At 44.6% G+C, this 21096-nt stretch overlaps 1 protein-coding gene across 1 annotated transcript in view; it reads right to left on the bottom strand.

Annotated features, from left to right (window-relative positions):
- The window catches only part of stxbp5a (syntaxin binding protein 5a (tomosyn)), a gene marked incomplete at both ends in the record, with an annotated part of 313757 nt that extends 293870 nt beyond the window's left edge, over positions 1-19887 (bottom strand). The window contains 2 exon segments of the mRNA XM_080744493.1: positions 16526-16623; positions 19735-19887. Of these exon segments, the coding sequence (XP_080600619.1) occupies positions 16526-16623; positions 19735-19887 (251 nt within the window).
- Between the last annotated feature and the right edge of the window lie 1209 nt (positions 19888-21096).

Genomic DNA, 21096 nt, shown 5'->3' with positions numbered 1-21096 from the left:
CACTGTGCCGTGAGGCTGAACTAGAGAAGCGAGCGTTTGATTTCCTCTCAAATCCTGCTGTGCGGGTGCTTCTAAGCACCGCCCGCATGCATAGGACAGTGACTGAATGGCTCCGGGCGGGGCTTGTAAAGGCAACAAGCGCCCTCTATTCTCCAGGCACCACTCGGCTGTTTAGCTTAGGTTGCTATGCTAGCGTTTTTGATGTTTTGTTCACCCACATAGCAGCTAAATCTGGATGAAAATAAACATGTGTATGGATCGAATATGGTTCTTAACATGAGACTGATCTAACACAAGTGTTGTTTCCCTATTTTTTTGGCAAAAAGAATGACGTGACTTTGTAAACACACACTGCCTTCCGTAAGTTCCATTCCTGGATGTGACTGGTAAACGCAAGGACATGTCTCTTCCTGGTGGCGGAGAAGTGTACTTTTTTCTTTAAATAATGCAATGCTATGATTTTCATGTTGCAATTATTGTGACCGTTTTAGAAAAGCAATAAGCCACGCGAGGCTTGTGGTTACCGGGGGAGTATACACCGGCTGAGAGGGTCGGAAACACGAGGCGCGCCTCTCAGCCGGTGTATACTCCCCCGGTAACCACTCGCCTCTTGTGGCTTATTGCTTTAATACATCCTTGACATGAAGATGTTTGATAACCACTGATATGACAACAGTTTTTCAGAAAACTGAAGACATTTATAGAATCAGCCTCAGGTCTTAATGGGTTAACTTAGAGGTCTTCAACGTTTTCAGGCCAAGGACCCCTTAGTTGAGAGAGAGAGATGAAGCAGGGACCCCCACAACCTTTTCATAGATTCCATATAGTTTCATTGTTTGACAGCACAATCATCAGTGTATTTTGGATTCATGTCAATTTGTGTTTTCAGGGCGCCCGCAGGCCTAGTGGTCTACTAGGCGTCGCCGGTTCGATTCCCGATCTGGACGACCTTTGCCAGATGTCATTCCCCATCTCTCTCCCCATTTCCTGTCAGTCTACTGTCCTGTCAAATAAAGGCATAAAAAGCCCAAAAACAAATCTTAAAAAAAAAAAAATGTGTTTTCAGATATTTAACCACTTGAGCCGTCAATACTTAATAAACTTGACCTTTTACTCTGTACTTAGTCTGCTCTTTCTCCCCTCTACACCAAACCTCTTATGCGTACAGTATGTGTGTGTGCAGAATGTGCATCCACTGCCATTAGCGGGAGTCCTTCGGCGCCGCGTGCCTGCCAATGAGATACAGTAATGTGGCAGAAAACAGGAGCGACGATTTGATCCATTGATCTGCTTCTGGCCGGCTCACAGGGAGAAACCCTGAGTTATGGAGCTGCCATCCTCCCCCGAACACCACCGGTAAAGACCCATCTCTCTGAGAGCTGAACCGCACCTCCCCAGGCCACACAACACCACGCACGCGCACGCACACGCACACGCACGCACACACACACACACACACACACACACACACACACACACACACACACACACACGCACACATGCACACATATACACACACCTGTGCACTCACGCACACATGCCTTTTCAGACTCCACCTAAACCCTTAGCACTACAGTAAAATCAATGACCATACATGAAGCTAGTTAACATTTGTTTGTTAGGTTTCTTTAGAACCTGATTATATTGTGTTTTTCTCTAGATAGATATCCATTTACATTGTTATATTGCTGTTAATGTACTGACCTATTATCTTGTTTATTATTGCGATGTTGTATCTGCTTATTGTAAGTCGCTTTGGATTAAAAGCGTCTGCTAAATGCCTAAACTGTAAACTGTAAACTGTATGCACACACATTCTTGGGAGGAGCTACAGCAGTACTAGCTGCAGTAAAGTGAAAAGTGAAGCCAATGGTGTAGTCCAGGGGTCTTCAACAGGGGGTCTGGGACCCCTAGGGGGTCCTCAGAGTTACTACAGGGGGTCCTCCAAATCTTCCAATCCTTTTATTAACAACTTGAACTCTAGTGTCCATATTCTGAGAACTGTAGCCAAAAATAGCCGATCTACAAGATTGGCTATTTTTGGTAGGTAGAGGGGAAAAAGAGCAGAATAAGTACAGAGTGAAAGGTCAAGTTTATTAAGTATTGACGGTTCAAGTGGTTAAATATCTGAAAACACAAACTGACATGAATCCAATGACGATTGTGCTGTCAAACAAAACCATATGGAATCTATGAACAGGTTGTGGGGGTCCCTGCTTCATCTCTCTCTCAACTAAGGGGTCCTTGGCCTGAACACGTTGAAGACCCCTGGTGTAGTCATCACCAGCTATCATCAAGAATGAAAGAATATATATATAAAAAAAACCAGGAACTCTTGTTTCTCCAGTTGTTTCTAACTTTCTGTCTTACGTTAATATCGGCAAAATTATTTTTAGTTTTTCAATGTCACTTTGTTAACCCATTTAGGCCTAGAATTATTGAATGCTTTAACCAGTGAAAAATAGCAGATATACAAGCTTGCAGCGCGGCACTCGGTGCCGCGCTGTGAGCTTGTATATCTGCTATTTTTCAATAGTTAAAGCATAACATAATGATACACAATAATGTGTACCCGTTCTGAATGGGTTTAATAAAAGCATAGATGTTTTTTTGGGGTTTTCTTCTTCTCCCATTCAGCACTTTATAACCTCCTCATTCTGCTTATCAGCGAAAGCGCATCACTAATCCCATGGACAGCTAATATGCATGAAGTGCTGGCGAGGCAGAACTTCAAATGCTCACAACTTCTACAGGAGAAAGAAAGCCTTACTGGAGCGGAGATGTTGTTGCAGGAAACAAAAAGAGAGCGGTGTGTGCGTGTGCGTGCGAGTGTGTGCGTGCGAGTGTGTGCGTGCCTGTGTGTGCGTGCGTGCGTTAGGGCATTAAAGGTATATTCAGTGATTGTATTTCATTCAAATAAAAACATAATTGTTACATTTTCCATTCATTCTCCTCACTAGAATGTGTGCTGACCATAATATAAGGACTTCCACCATGGCCCGTGTTACGAGCATACCGGTAGCTAGATTCAGTTTTCAGAGGTGGCCAGCCAGTCCTCGACCAATCAGGGTAGAGTATGGCCATAGTTATGTTATGATGTTTAGTTATGATGGTCAAAATAAAAGTTTTGAGAACCACAGTCGCTCTGAATTAAGAACGTCTGCTAAATGCCTAGATTGTAAACTGAACTCATAAAATGCCACAGTCTCGTAGTAAATCAGTATCATAAATATCCTGAAGCTGGAGACGTAGGCCTACCGATATTCAGTGATTGGGTCTAATGATCAAAACGAGAACATTATAATGGTGTAAATAATCTATAAAAAACTAAACATTTCCACGCAGTAAGGCCAGTAAGGGTCAAGATGACCCCCGGCCACTTTCATTATCACTGAATACACCTTTAACAAAAAAGTCGACAAGTCGACTCTGTCGACTTCATTACACAAGTCGACTCCCACCAGAGAAAGTCGAAAGTCGAAGTTGAAAGTTACTTTCTATTGTGAAAATAGCAGATCTACATGCTCACAACGCCTCGCAATGCGAGGCGTTGTGAGCATGTAGATCGGCTATTTTCACAATTTCCACCTCTATATATTTGACAATTTTAGAGTACTAGAAGCTGGGCCGCCCGAGTCGGCGACCTGGCCAACTCGGAACAATGTAAATAGGGAATGAATGCCCCGCCCTTTAATGCAAACCCCATTATACCTGTTTTCATAGGACCCGTTTTGACCATCTGTCTGCCTGTGTCCATTTATGCCCATATATGGAGATATCTGTATCTGTCTGTCGGCGTCCATTTTATGTCCATATATGGAGATCACTGCAGTTATAGTTCTGGGTCCATTTTATGCCCATATATGGAGATATCTGTCTATCTGCGTCCATTTTATGCCCATATATGGTATATCTGTCTGTGCCTCCAACTGTGTTGCAGACACAGTGCCGGTTCTGTTTGCCTGTGTCCATTTATGCCCATATATGGAGATATCTGTATCTGTCTGTCTGCGTCCATTTTATGCCCATATATGGAGATCTTTGACCATCTGTTTGCCTCTGTCCATTTATGTCCATATATGGAGATATCTGTATCTGCAATCCATTTTATGCCCATATATGGGGGCATTCATTTTATGCCCATATATGGAGAACGCGCGTGCCCGTGGGACGAACGGTTCTCGAGATACGCGGATTACATACATACATACACAATCACAGAGATTTTTTGTTGACTCATGTGGCGCACATGATGTCAGAGCCTTTTATGAAGTGATGTCACAATGAGTCAGAGCTTTCGCCGATTTCCTCCGGAACAGCCTGATGTCAACAATCAACCCCGCATAAGGAGATTCCGAACGTTTCGCGCCGGTTCGGGAAAACCGCGCGTCGGGTCGGGTCGAGACCCGGCACTGCACTCCGCGCCGCGGCGGGGAACGCGCGTGCCGAATCTGAAGCCGGTGGGACAAACGGTTCTCGAGATACGCGGATTACAGACACGCAGAGACTTCTCGCATTTATAGATAGATTAAAAAGTCCTTAAATTGTCACACTAGAAATGTGAAGATACCCTCTATGCACTTAAACTTTATGTTGGTTTGTTTACAGTTGAGTGAGAAAACAATGTTTCACATTAAGTTAATCATCTGGGGACCCCCCAAAATAATGGGGGGGTCGTGTGTGATGTGATGACGTCATCAAACGATAAGTCAACTTCAACCCAACTTTTTACTGAGTCGAGTCGACTTGCAAAAATCACAAGTCGTTAATGCCCTAGCGTGCGTGTGTGTGCAGTTAGGTGTATCAGTCTCAGTGCATTACCCCACACAGATCAATAAGGCTTCTATTCCTGGCCATTTGGTCCTGAAGTCAGGATGGCCTCTCGTGCTCTCTCTCTCTCTCCCTCTCTCTCTCTGTATCTCTCTCTCTCTCTCTCTCTCTCTCTCTCTCTTTCTTTCACTCCCTCATTCTTATGCCTCATTCACATACAGAAAAGCCAAGCTAATGGTTTGCTTGGTAATTCAATGTATTCTCTATGCAAACCAGCTTTTAGAATTTCCAAGCTCGAAAAAAAGCTTGGACATTTTTAAAGCTGGTTTGCATAGAGATTACATTGAATTACCAAGCAAACCATTAGCTTGGCTTCTCTCAGTGTGAATGCAGCATTAGGGATGGGACGATATGAAAATGCCATGTCGCGATTACTGTGACCAAAGAAATTGTGATTTACGATATTATCGCGATAATCAGAATTATCCCTGGGTGGAACATTTGCCAAAAAATGGCAGATCTACAAGCTCACAACGCAGATCGGCTATCTTTTAGCAAAGATTTGGTAGAGAGTGAAAAAAAGACTGTAACAAGTACGTTATTTCCAGGCCCCTTTTACCAATTACAATGGTTTAAGTGGTACCGGACATGCAGCTCTGTAAATAAAAGGTGAATTTGATACCAGTGCATGACGGAGGATAATTCCACAATGAATTTAAATCTCCACAATACGATTATTGTCAGTGATTTTTATCATGATAAACGATAGCAACGATTATCGTCCCATCCCTACTAGGGGTGGGCGATATGGTGATAAATATCGTTGAGGCGATACAATGTCTCCATGATATACCTTTTCAGAGATATCGTATATATTATTGATACAATGAGGGAGCCTTATAAAGAATCCTGTTGAATTGTTAATACTGAGATTCATTGCAGAATGCATTTAAACCTGCATTTTTCTCTAAATCTGTAGTTCTCAAACTTTAAAATGTCAAGGTCTCCCCTTAACTCTGACAGTATACAAATGAAACCAAATGGACACCGTAAGGGTCCATTTGGTTTCATTTGTATACTGTCAGAGTTACATACTTGTAAGGATCAATTTAGACCTCCCAAAGGAACCCAGAGAGTCCCTGGACCCCACACTTTGAGGACCACTGGTATAAATGGTCTACTTTTTTCCTTTAGTTTTCGTTACCTTATAGGTAGGTGTACTGTTAAATAACTTGAAAAATAACCATAAAAACCATCATGAAAAAGAATCGTGATAAGATTGTGTATCTTGACTCAGCTTGGGAAAATATTGTGATATTGTATTATTCCATATCGCCCACCCCTAATCCCTACTCGTTCTATAGCTCCCATTCTCCCCTCTCTTCTCATCTGCTCTTCTTTCCCATCATGTATCCCAGCTCACGTGTTCCTCCTCCACCCCTAGCTACACCCTGCATCCTCTATCCAGACACCAAAGGGACAGTGGAAAGCATCCTCCAAACTGGCTCACACAGCCCTGGGCCTCGCGTCAAAACCCAGGGCCGTTTTGAGGGGATCACACAGAAGGTGATTGGCTTTACGGCTAGAGGGATCAGCCGTCTGCTCTGAAGACACACGCACGCACGCACGCACGCACGCACGCACGCACGCAGGCACGCACGCACGCACGCACGCACACACACACACACGCACACACACACACACTTCACCTAGTGCTGCATGACATGCTCTGTGCTCTGCCTCGCCGCTAGGCTCAGGCTCCTGATCTGTTAATTCATGTTATCCTCCATGGGAAAGAGGATGCAGCCAAATGACTGGACATGCCATGCAGTCACACACACACTCGCGCACGCACACCAATGTCAGTCATAGCACATACTGTAAGTTAACTGGGGAATACAGAAGCCTAGAGGTAAAGATGGAAAGGCCCTGCACATATCGGTAACAAACTGTGATGGATGAGACGATACAATGACATCAGAACAGCTCCCTGAGAGGACGGAAAACTACTGGTAGCAAAACGTGGATGTGCCAGGATTCAGGAGCCATGAAGATACAGATGCAAGCAAAAACATACAGGGTGGCAATCAGTAGGTGATGTGGTAAAGTCCCATTCATTTGCACAACCACAAAGGCATAGATATGCATAATACTATGATCATTTTCAATACTCATTCATAGAAGTAGGTTGGTACACACAATATAGCCACAACATTGCCAATGATGTTTTGATAATACATTACATCATACATGGGCAACTGGGAGGAAGGCAGCCCATATACAGTATCTGTGTGGCTGGTTCAGACAGGGATCTGCATGTATGGGCATACAAGGGATTGTATGCCCATGTCATGATGTCATGAGAACCACTCTAACATAATTTATTTTAAGCTCATAAATGGAGATGATGTCATCAATATTAAGCCCATATCTAATGCTCCAATTCATATGGGAATGCTCATATATGGAGGAAGACAGCCCATATCTGTGTGGCTGGTTCAGACAGGGATCTCTGTGTGTATGTCAGATGTGATAGACATTATAGGATTTTCACATAACGAAAAACTGAGTAAGCATGTTTGGGGTCTCACAGCATATCTCCATATACAGTACCTCCATATATATGGGTACCAGGGGTCTCCCTATATGGGTAACTGGTCCGATATACTGTACATCACTGGCCAGACCACCCCTGCATTACATGCTCAGTTTAAGCTGTGGTACTAGGTTATAACACGGAAAATAACAACTCCAACTTGGCCCCCTCGTCTGTACCTACGGTAGTTGCTATCATTATCAGATAAGGCGAGACAACTGCCAGTCATGTGGAGAGAAGAAAAAAGAAGAACGGCACCAAACGGATGGATGGATGACTCCCTATTCACCTTCACCGAGCTGTGATAAGGCCCTATCTGATCCACATCGCTCAGACACAACGCTGCACAGCGGCCTTTCAAGTTCAAAGTAGAAACCATCTCACGACATCGTTCTAACTGAACCGAGAATAATCTACAAGAGAATGTACAATAATCCCTTCAGGTACAGTAGCCTACCTGACCGTGATCCATGCTAGGACTACAGCTATACTGCTGACGCTGCTGAGACTTAAGAACGTATAAGACATGAGCCAAACCACCATGACAGACAAGTTCAACCCAGCTAAGCCGTTTCCATATCCATATCTCATACACTCGGATGATCACCGTTTTCTGCAATTCTTCTACATGGAATGGTAGACAATAGAAATACAAGACTGCACCGGAGCTACTACTGGAGTATCTGGAGACGTGTTCATCATGTTGCTGTGCCGTGAAAAACGGCACCCCGGTTTTGACAATGGAACAAGGGGGGAGCGCTTGTTTTCGGTGGAGATGACGGAGGCACGCCGGCGTTATATTATAAACATAATCTGATCTAGCAATCACGACATAGGCTATCCTACTAATAATTTTCCAAACTCACGCTCTAACGCTCTAACGCTCAACTCACTCACGCTCTAACGCTCTAACGCTCTAACGCTCACGCTTATCTACGTTTATCTATTCACTCGCTTCAGCAACTGATCCCAAAGTTCACATGGTATTGCCCATTAGCATTATACCAACGCTGACGGAGCCCGAATTTCATTTCTCCCAAATTAAAGCAGTTTTTTTAGCGTTTTCTTAACCACTTCTGTTGAACTCTGCTGTCTGTTGCCAGGGTTACGGTCCGTTCCTCCAGGCCATGGGATCTGTAGCCCCACACACACACACCCCTTTCTCTCACAGTTAGGAATGTTTCTCTCTCTCTCTCACACACTTTCACCGGGTGCGTTTGACATATTTTGGAGCACATATCTTCGAACGGGTAAGGTCTAGTTTATTATAATCACTAAATTCACTATGAAGTGCCTTTAATTATAATTAAAGTAAAAATAGTCAAATAACAAACAAGGACAAATTGTTCTGCCCACAACCTTATCAAACCAAAATGCCTAAACTACTGTAAATGTGGGCCTATTTTAACTACTAGAAGCTGGGCCGCCCTTTGGGCGGCCCAGCGTCTAGTCGGCGACCTGGCCAACTCGGAACAATGTAAATAGGGAATGAATGCCCCGCCCTTTAATGCAAACCCCATTATACCTGTTTTCATAGGACCCGTTTTGACCATTTGTCTGCCTGTGTCCATTTATGCCCATATATGGAGATATCTGTATCTGTCTGTCTGTCGGTGTCCATTTTATGTCCATATATGGAGATCACTGCAGTTATAGTTCTGGGTCCATTTTATGCCCATATATGCCCATATATGGAGATATCTGTCTATCTGCGTCCATTTTATGCCCATATATGGAGATCTCTGTATCTGTCTGTCTGTGTCCCTTTTATGCCCGTATATGGAGATCTTTGTGATTCTGCATCCATTGTATGCCCATATATGCCATATATGGAGATATCTGTTTATCTGCGTCCATTTTATGCCCATATATGAGATTTCTGTCGCTTTTTCAAACAGATGGTCAAAACGGGTCCTATGACAACAGGTATAATGGGGTTTGCATTAAAGGGGGAACCGGCACTGTGTCTGCAACACAGTCGGAGGCACAGACAGATACAGAGATCTCCATAATGGGAATAAAGGGACACAGACAAACAGATGGAGGAGGAGATGGAGGCCGAGCACTGCACTACCTGCTGCGGTGGGGAACGCACGTGCCGAATGCCCCACCCTTTAATGCAAACCCCATGAATGCCCCACCCTTTAATGCAAACCCCAATATACCTGTTGTCATAGGACACGTTTTGACCATCTGTTTGTCTTTGTCCACTTATGCCCATATATGAAGATCTCTGCACACACAGTACCGGTTGCAGAAAACTCTGATGTCAGACTTTATGCCCATATCTGGAGAACGCGCGTGCCGGTGGGAAGAAGGGTTCTCGAGATACGCGGATTACATACATACATACACATTCACAGAGATTTTGTGTTGACTCATGTGGCGTACGTGATGTCAGAGCCTTTTATGAAGTGATGTCACAATGACTCAGCGCTTGCGCCGATTTCCTCCGGAACAGCCTGATGTCAACAATCAGCTCCGCATAAGGAGATTCCGAACGTTTCGCGCCGGTTTCGGAAAACCGCGAGTCGGGTCGGGTCGAGGCCCGGCACTGCACTCCGCGCGGCGGCGGGGAACGCGCGTGCCGAATCTGAAGCCGGTGGGACGAACGGTTCTCGAGATACGCGGATTACAAACAAACAGACAGACAGACAGAGATTTGTCGCATTTATAGATAGATGATAATGGTTCTTAATTAGTCCCAATTATTAGGTATAATACTTGACCTTATAAATATAGAATGTTTATGATTATATATGTTATGAAACATCGCATAGTCGAGCGTTGCGACGGTCGCATGAGCCGACTCAGCGCCGTTACCGACTTATGTGCCGTTATGGACAGAATAGTAAATCGTCACCTCTGCACGGTCCAGGGGAACACAACGGAGCGCTCCCTACCTCCGGTTCAGCCAATCACAAGCTTCCACTGGCGATACCGGGGTGCTGTTTTGATACACACGTTGCTGGGACGGGGAGTGGGACAATGGAAAGTCTGTTGACAGGCACACTTGAACTATTGTCTTTGTGGAGGATCGAACTGAGGACTTAATAATGGACTGAAGTTGTACTGGTATTAGAGATGGACCGATTGCAAAATTCTTGGCCGATACCGATCCACCGGTTTTATGAAGGTCTGACCTGCCAAAACCGATTTTTCCGATACCGATTTCTTTAGCTAAGAACTAGGAAATAGGGTTGCTCCAATACCCTTTTGTTTCAGGCCAAGTAGGCCTACAAGACATACTTCAATTTGAGTACCAATAAGCTAGAAGAACACTAATGCCAAATCAATCACAATAGTACAATATCCAAAATCACAGACAATATCCAGTCTAATACCAGTAAGACTCCCTAATCGGGAGATAAGCGACCGTTGGTCGCTTATCTCCACAAATATCACAGCCTCCACCTCTCACGTCATACGGGCAGCCATAGTTACACCTGGAATGTTGAATCTCCATATATGGAGATAACCTACCCATCACACAAAGTCTGACCTCACCAGCCCATACCTGGGCATGGACGACTTATATCTCCATATACGGAGATGGCCATATATGGAGATACGATGACATCACAGAGTCCACAGCTGATGATGTGGCGTGATGTCATACAATACACAAACAAGCCCTATATAAAGGGGCAATTCTCACCAGGGAAGAGAGCATTCCCCACTAGCTGAGTATCTTAAGATGGTTGGATGTGATGATAAGCCACAAATAGGCCAAAAGTTTGTTTTACCAATTATCAAGACATACGGGCAGTTGACAGTTTGCCATTGTTACTCATTGAAGTTGAATCTCCATCTGAATCCCTTTTATGCCCATATATGGAGATCCCTGCTCTGAGTATCTGACATCACTAATCCCTTTTATGCCCATATACAGTATGGAGATCCCTAACAGAATCCATTTTATGCCCATATATGGAGATACCTGCTCTGAGTATCTGACATCACTGTGATGTCACCTGTTTATGCCTAAATATGGAGATCCCTGCTCTGAGTATCTGACATCACTGCGATCTCACCTGTGATGTCACAGTGACACATCACCTCAGTATCTGTGATGTCACAGACAGTGACACATCACCTCAGTATCAGGCGTTACACGTATACATTGAGCAGGGCAAAGGTGTGACGTGTGTGACGGACGGACGGACGGACGGACGGACGGACGGCCGGTGGAGGTTTTCATACCAGTAAGACTCCCTAATCGGGAGATAAGCGACCGTTGGTCGCTTATCTCCACAAATAGGCCAAAAGTTTGTTTTACCAATTATTACACTCTATGTGAACATTTACATCAACAAATCCCAAGTACTATGCAGAACGACCCATTTCAAGTTTTTAATGTACAACAATATTTAGAAAATAGGTCTACAAGCTCACAATGCTACGCATTGTCCTCGTCCCTTATATTCCCATAGGTTATATGGAGATCTCAGTGTTTGTCAGTCCTTGTTCATTTATGCCCATATATGGACATCTCTATATCTACTGTAACAGTCCTTGTCCCTTTATGCCCGGAGATCTCTTAACTGTAAGTCCTTGTCCCTTTTATGCCCATATATGGATATTCCTAATGTCATCAGTATATGAACATATATGGGCTTTCTGATATGCCCATATATGGAGATCTCTTAACTGTAAGCCCTTGTCCCTTTTATGCCCATATATGGATATCCCTGATGTCATCCGTATATGTCCATATATGGGCTTTCTAATATGCCCATATATGGAGATCTCTGTATCTCCATATATGGGTATAAAAGGATACTTCAGGTCTGACATCAGGTTTGTTTATATTGGGTTGCTAGGTTTGACATCACAAACTCCATGGGCCATCTGACCTAGAAATCTATATTTGGGCATAGATGACTCATCGTGACCTCATCATGATTTCAATCGCTATAAAAGGACTCTCAGTGACATACACTCTCCACAGATAAAGCAGTCAACCAGCCTACCAGTCAACCCATTCTTTGATTACTTTGTACAACTAGATTAACTTTTCAATGGCATCCCCACTGGAATTGACCGAAATGTACGACAGACAATGCCGGTCTTATACCAGGAAAGAAGCATTTCTTCGACTCAGACCTTATCGCCAGGGTTGGCTTATAGCAGCTGTCGGTAGATAATGCCGGTCTTATATAAGGGTCATTTGTGTACGGTGTGATTTGCCATGGTTACTCATTGAAGTTGAATCTCCATATATGGAGATAACCTACGCATCACACTAAGTCTGACCTCACCAGCCCATATTTGGGCATGAGCAACTTATGTCTCCATATATGGAGATATGATGACATCACACAGTCCTCAGCCGATGATGTGGCGTGATGTCATACAATACACAAACGAGCCCAGATATGAGCAGGGCAAAGGTGTGACGTGTGACGTGTGACCGACCGACCGACCGACCGACCGACCGACCGACGGACGGACGGCCGGTGGAGGTTTTGATACTAAACTGCGACCTTACGGTCGCAACTAAACTGCGACCTTACGGTCGCAATGACCGTCTGTACTAGGCAGGAGGAAAGCAGGTGACGCATGCTTTTTTCCCCCCTTCTTTTTGGAGACGACATTGACACAGGATTATGGAATATATCCTTACATTGCAAATATAATCAGCACCATCTGTATTCTGTAGGCTGCCTCCAAGTAGACTGGCTGCTACTTGCTAATGTTTACGTCACAGGACCGAGCATCATGCTGTGCAGTGCAAGAGATACAATTGGCCGATTTTGGCATATTTATGTCAGTGACCTGCCGATCACCGATTTGGCCGGTTTGATATGATACCTGCCGATTTCTGATATTGGCCGATACCGATGTCCATCCCTAACTGGTATAAGACCTCTCACCTATGGACGGTATGAACCGTAACATAATGCAGTGTTTCTCAACCTTTTTTCTGCATGGGCACACCAAGAATCCATGGGCACACCAACATAATACGGGGGTGTAAATATCGTCACTGTCGGGAAGAAACCTTGTATCTCCAAGTTTCAGATTTGTACATTTCTTCGGAAAGCAAAGCCCTGCTTCATCATACAAGGCTGTCGCACAACAGTAGTGAAAACAGCAGATCTACAAGCACACAACGCCTCGCACCGCGAGGCGTTGTGTGCTTGTAGATCGGCTGTTTTCACTAGTTTAAATCATTTTTAAAATGATAAATACAATACTGGCTTTCAAGCAGTTTCAAGGGGCACACTTGACCCTTCTTAGGGGCACACCAAAGGTCCCCAGGCACAGTGGTTGAGAAACATTGACATAATGAGTGTTAAGAAATCTTGCATTGTAATTTGTATTTGCTGTAACTCTGCTGCCCAAGATGACCTGTTTGCTTTATATAAAAAATTAAAAAAAACCTCGGTTCGAAGTGAAGCGGTGAATTTTTATTCTGTCTTCTAGAGCTATGAAATCTGTGTTCTAGATCTATACATTCTGTGTTCTAGATCTATACTTTTTATGCGCTTTAGTTCTATATTTTTATGAATTCTGAATGAATGAATGATTTTGTCTGGAGGGCCAAATTGTCATGTGAAGCTTGACCAATCCTCAATAGACCATTTGTCAGCCTTCTGATTGGTCCCTGAGACTCCCTGACTGGCCAACCAGAAAAAACATTCACTTTTTGCTATCGGGGGTGGAGTTTGTGCAGTGGAGAATGTTGCTTCAGCCTTTCAAAAACTGTCCGCACTGCGCGACACGGCAATCGCCCGGTACGGCCGCGGTAGGTGATAGCGATCACGCTCATCATAATGAATACGCTTCAACAAACTAGTTCACATGGACCTTATCAATGGTCTAACTAGTTACGATTGGGTACATAAATTTTAAATGGGCAGAATTACGAAAAACCAGCCTATTAAGATTATAGTTCTCCTCTTCCTACCCAAGATGCAATGCGCTTTCTATTTCTAAGAACTATTCTCTCTCTGATCCAGAGGATTAAACTAATTAAAACATATATTTTCGGGGGGAAACTACTGTTTTGCTATGTAATTACTGTACCCTTTTCTTCCCTTTTTATTAATATCACGTAGATGTGTTTTTTTTGGTACTTTATATAGCTGTAATGAGGCTATGAACAAAAAAAAAATCCCATCCACTTCCACTATAAAAGAATCTGCAATAGTGATTCTGTCCCACTGGGATTAAACAAATTAAAACATATATTTTCGGGGAAACCCCTGTTTTGAAATGTAACTACTGTACCCTTTTCTTCCCTTTTTATTAATATCACCTAGATGTTTTTCCTTTGGTACTTTATATAGCTGTAATGAGGCTATGAAAACATAAAAAAATCCCATTCACTGCCACTATAAAAACAATCTGCCCAGGGAAAATGTCCCATCATAGTAACAGGGCAGAATGGGGCGGGATTTGCAAACTAGTCCATTCTGCATGCACGGGACATGTACGGGACAGACAAAGCCACTCCTTGGGAATCTATGGGAATCCTCAAAAAAACATGGACGGGACAGACAAAGCCACTCCTTGGAAGCGGCTTTCACCGCTTCAAAAACAATGTTTTAAAAATAAAAAGGCAACACCGGAACACTGCTACAGGTAACTCGGGTGACTTTGACGAAACGTCAGAGAAAATGTTAAAGAATCGTCCTTTCTTATTCATGACAGGCTCCATTATTAGCCTCGCTGTCCCATGCAGGTGAGCGCACGTATGAGGACGCCAGAAGGAGGTTTAAGAAGAGAGAGAGAGAGAAAGCACCAAGCGGACAGCTCTACATCACGCCATAATGAGCTGGCAGAGGTTGCAGGAGGGACACATGGAGGAACTGTAAAACTAGCCTGACACAGGCACAACAAGCAGGCGTTCTCCGAGGCTCTACGACTCCCCGCGGTGCCGTTTCGCTGCAAGCTGGCGTTCCCTGTTTGTGTAAACAGCCCCGCTATCGCTAGCGGGCCGCCGCGAGCTACCATAACCACCTACATCAAAAAGTGACATGGATATGAGGAGGAAACATAGCCAGGTTTGGTGGGAGGTCTAGGACGAGAGTGTGACGGCGACGTCGTGATCGACTGCGCTGTGCTTTCAGAGAGAACAATATGGTGACCGACTGGGATTCATAAGGTATGCTTACTTGTTTGTGTCCCTTCATTTACTGTTATGACAAACACAAGTTGGCACATGACGAAACACGATGGTCATGTGCCAATTTCCACGCTTGGGGGGGACGCCATTTGAATGACGCACGCTTAACACCTACATTACAGGAGTTAACAGGTTGAGACAATGGTCTATTGACATGCATACAGGCTCATCTCTTTGTTAAATCACCCTGCTGTGACGCCAAACGTCGTCGAGGTGTGAACTGTGAGCGTAAGAGGCGTGACGACACTGCTCAGAAAAGATACGGGACAGCGTGTACACGCGTGACCGGACCAAAGCAACACTGGTATCAACCCGTGTAAGATACAAGCACATCATTTGACCATAACACCCACAACAACACAACGTATGGCCATTTCCATCTGACCAATAATAGTGCAGGCATTCACACAGTAGATAGATAGATAGATAGATAGATAGATAGATAGATAGATAGATAGATAGATAGATAGATAGATAGATAGATAGATAGATAGATAGATAGATAGATAGATAGATAGATAGATAAATAGATAGATAGATAGATAGATAGATAGAGATTTTTATTTGTGTCCTGCACCAAATGATGCCCAGCCCACACAGGCTTACAAGACACTCACAAACATAATACATACATACACCAAGATACACCACAGACAAAAATGCTTAAGAAGAACACATTGATAGTCCATTGATAGTCCATGCTGCTATTTAAGAGTACAATGTTCTCCAACGCAACTGCCAAAAACGTCCTTATTAAACAACCAGCGTAACATAGAACATTCAGACATCCAAAACAAATCTGGATTTTTGGTTTGCATTTTTTCAAATATGGAATTTCTTAGGTCATGATACAGTGGACAGTGAAAAACAAAATGAAACTCATCCTCCACAACAGTAAGTACACCCACCTGCTGCTGGCTGAGGGGAGGCCAGCCCCTGTTGAAGGCCGACCCTCTCAGGGACGCGAGGGCCCAGGCGAGCGTTAGAGTAACAAAGTCGCAGATCAATGGGAAATGAAAGGATACAGCCTGAGGGCCCCGGTCTGAGTCCCGATGGCCAGGATCTTCTGCACGGGGTCGAAGGCCATGGACGAGGGTTGATAGGGGAAGCCATGACGGACAGTCTGGTGCAGCCAGCCAGGACAGAGAGAACCAAAGGGGAGCCGTTAGATAGTGTTTCTCAAATGGGGGTACGTGTACCGCTAGGGGTACGCGGAGGTACTACAGGGGTTACTTGAGAGAACATGGAAAATGGAAACATTTATTTTACTGTTACGTTTAATGATAAAACATTGACAAATGTATGCGAACGTGCTGCTCTGTATACGTAGCTTTAAACCAAATTAAGTACACATTTTACTGTTACTGAAAAGAAAACAGGCTACTTACTTTTATTTTCAACATATTGACATAAAAACTGAACTTTTGATGTCAGTGTTTTCTAGTCAAAATATTGTCGATTAGAGTAGTGTTTCTCAAACTACCAAATTTCAAGGTCTCCCCTTAACTCTGACAGTGTACAAATGGAACCAAATGAACCCTAACGGGTTCATTTGGTTCCATTTGTACACTGTCAGAGTTACAGTCTTGGATGGGTCACTGGATTAAAGAGGGTACTTGGATTCAGCAATCAGAAAAAGGGGGTACTGAAGCCCAAACAGTTTGAGAACCACTGCGTTAGAGGACACAGCTTTTGCAACAACCGTTATCATTTTGATCATACATAAGCAACGTGCCACGCACGTGCCGCCCGCTTCGGTTCGAGTTTGCGGGCGGATATCATTATGTAAAACCGTGTGGCAAGGGAAGGAAAGTGTGCCATGTTTTTTGTGTGCCGTCCATTGTTCCTTCAAACACAGAATCTAGACAGACTGTGGGTCTGTTGAATCTTTCCTCCTACATCAAGTCGTGATTACATTGTATCGTCGTTGTCGAGTGGAAACCTTGTATGTCCAAAACCGTTTGTTTTGTATTTATCATTTTGAAAATGAGTTAAACTAGTCAAAACAGCCGATCTACAAGCACACAACGCCTCGCACCGCGAGGTGTTGTGTGCTTGTAGATCTGCTGCGAGGCGTTGTGTGCTTGTAGATCTGCTGTTTTCACTACTTTTGTGCCACGGCCTTGTATGGTGAAGCAGGGCTTTACTTTGCGAAAACATGTACACATTTGAAACTTGGAGATATGAGGTTTCTGCCCGACAGTGACGATATATATATATACATAAACATGGCATTGCAGGTCTAGCACCATACAGGCTTGGCGGCTGTTTCTTTATGACAGTCAGCTGGTGGTGGTTGCTGGATGATGTGTTTGCTCAGAGCTAAAGCTGTTATGTAAGACTAGCAGCTCATAGCCTAGTCTAGTAGACACCTGCCCTGCTCAAAGCATTAAGGCTGGACAAAGAGAGATGCATGGTGGGGTCATCTGATCTAACAACCCATCAACCTGTGAGCATCATGAAGGAAACATCTTTTTAACACCCCTCCCCCCCAACAAAAAAAATAGAACACACACACACACACACACACACACACACACTCCACTTGTCCGTTACTTTCTCTGATCACTGATTCTAAGGGCAGAATTAGGATTAGTTTTAACGTCATTTCAGAGGGGATGTGATTGAACCCCTCTTTCTGTAGATGTAGCTTTGAGCACCGCAGGCCATCCATTGCTATGCTATCGCGTATAATGCGCACCGCATATGACACGGGCCGACACATATATGCAGTCATAATATGGATGTTGGAAGAGCAGATTGAACACGCGTTGGGAGATGAGTAATGAAACGAATAGGCAGGACAAGGCTGTGTATAGCGGTGCCTTTGGGGATGTGGAGGAAGACAGGCAGGCAGTCGCACCTTGCATGCAAATGTTCAGTCTCTGCTCTGTTTATATTAACGCCATCCATTTCTCTAGGAAGGCAGAATCACTGCATTTATTTATTGTATTTATATTTATTTATTTAAACAGGCCCTGATCATTCCTAGTCGCAGTCCCTCGTGGATCGATGATGCTGGGGGTAAACCGTGTATCAGATGGAGACATGCATGAGGAGAGAGTGGTGGGGATGGAGATGATAGTCAGAGTATAATGACAACGTTAATCCAGAAAGCCAACAGATTATGCAAGAAGAAGCGAGCTGTGTGTGTGTGTGTGTGTGTGTGTGTGTGTGTGTGTGTGTGTGTGTGTGTGTGTGTGTGTGTGTGTGTGTGTGTGTGTGTGTGTGTGTGTGTGTGTGTGTGGGCCGTACATATACAGTATGGCCCAGCCCGCGGTAGGCTATATGACAGCTCATGCAGAGCTCATGAATGAACTGTCGCTTGCAAATAGGACTGTTTGTTTCGTTGACAGGGAAACGCTGCGTGCAAATCACCGGATAATCTGAGGCGATGCAAACCAAATCTATATCTAAATATTAAAGATGAACGTGAAATGAATAGCTCGTGGTCATTCTATTGTCGTTGCTCGCGAAACGCACTCGCCATATGCGCATTAGGTTAGAATAGATGCTGCTGGCGACCCAGCCTTGGGCAGGCTCTATGCAACGCGCTGTGTCTATTTATTTACTGTTCTGAAGGCAGAGACCAACCAGTAGCCCATATTATTATGAACATTTCATGTCACGATTATTGTGACCAAAATAACAGCGATCTACCATATTATCGCGATGATCAAAATATATCCCCCAAAACATCCATTTATTATGGGTCGGAACGGTTTGCCCCAAAAAATAGCAGATCTGCAAGCTCACACAACGAAATTCAATCTCCCACGATACGATTATTGTGAGTGTTTTTATCACGATAAACGATAGCCTAAAAGCGAGTACCATCCCTCACCATCCCTATAGGAGAATAACGTTCAGCAATCAGTGTCGATAGACTAATTTATGGCTGGGAGCACATCATGCACGGCAGAGGCGTCGATTGGGTATGGCAAGCTTGGCAGCTGCCATACCTTGGCTAACAGGGGGAAATAATAAAACGTACTTTTCCTCGTGCATGTTGCCAAGGTATGGCAACATGACTGGTGTCATGTTGACACCAGTCATGTTGCCGTACCTTAGCTTTATCTGAACTGACGCCGCTGGCATCATGCACAGTGCACCTGCTGTATCTTGAGATGGGATAATAAGTGGTGCAACTGCATTCAGGTAGCAGCAATAATACCAGTCCTGCACAGGGCAACAACATAGCGGGTGAAATAAAGACCATATAGCTTGTCCCCACCTTGCAGAGCTGGAAATGATCCGACAGAAGAGTCTCGTGGATCAGGTTGTTCTCCTGGGGCCCCGCCTGGGCAGCCGGGCTGGAGGAGGATGAGGTGGAGGAGACCTCCTTCAATCCGTCCAGGACCTTCCTGATGGTGTTGAACTTCTTCATTTTTATACCCTCCCAGAAAAAGAACCGCGGCGGACAAGGAGGAGAAACCACAACACTGAGATCAGGAGAAACCACAACACTGAGATCAACCCAGCGAAAAGGAAAGGAACCACTCTCGCTTTCTCTCTCGCTTTTCTTCTGTTGCGCGCTCTCTCGCTCTCTCTCTCTCTCTCTCTCGCTCTCTCGCTCTCTCTCTCCAGATCTCCAGTGTAAATAAATCTCACATATTAATCAGTCACAGCGTGTCTTTTAACGCAGTCTCCATGCTGGAGGAAAAGGCTGTGCCGCCGCGAACCACCTGGGTCGGGCTCCCTTTGCGGCGATAGACTCTTGTGTTTTAGCTTGGATGGAAGGCTGTGCTGTGGTGCGTCGGTGTCCCACTGCGTCTCCGTGGCTCCTCGCTCCCTCCCACCTCTCTCTCTCTCTCTCTCTCTCTCTCTCTCTCTCTCTCTCTCTCTCTCTCTCTCTCTCTCTCTCAGCCAACGCGGAAACGCAGAGCCGCGGCGCTCCTGCGCATTTCAGCACCCGGATGTCTGACAGAGGCTTGGCTGCTGCTGAGATCCCAGCACCACCATCTCTCTCTCTCTCTCTCTCTCTCTCTCTCTCTCTCTCTCTCTCTCTCTCTCTCTCTCTCTCTCTCTCTCTCTCTCTCGACTGCCACCCGTCTCTAATCCTTAGCATCGACCATCCAGCATCCACCCCCAAGCAATAGAAACAATGTATCTCTCTCTCTCTCTCTCTCTCTCTCTCTCTCTCTCTCTCTCTCACACACACACACACACACACACACACACACACACACACACACACACACACACACACACACACACACACACACACACACACACACAGAGAGAGAGAGAGAGAGAGAGAGAGAGAGAGAGAACAGAACAGCAGGTTCTGCTTCACTGCACCTGGCAATAATGTTGGGATGCAGCAATGGTTGGTGAGGCTGACTGAGGCTGACAAAAGTGTGCAATGCATGCCAGCCAGGTGACCTTGTGGGCCCAGCCTGCACGCACAACATGCATCACATCAGTATTCAAGGCATGCACTTGAACCCAGCTAATTCAAAATCATTATGTCGACTGACCTTGTGTTGATATACACTACATCCTACTATTTCTACCACTGTAATGCTGCTTGATTCTGAGTGTGCCAGCAAGATGTAGGATGCATCCAACACTATTAATGGTTCACAATCACAAT

The sequence above is a fragment of the Nannobrachium achirus genome (assembly GCF_963921795.1).
Source record: "Nannobrachium achirus genome assembly, chromosome: 16".
Classification (NCBI taxonomy): Eukaryota; Metazoa; Chordata; class Actinopteri; order Myctophiformes; family Myctophidae; genus Nannobrachium; species Nannobrachium achirus.
The sequence above is the reverse complement of the archived record's forward strand: the minus strand, read 5'-3'. Positions and strand labels throughout refer to the sequence as shown.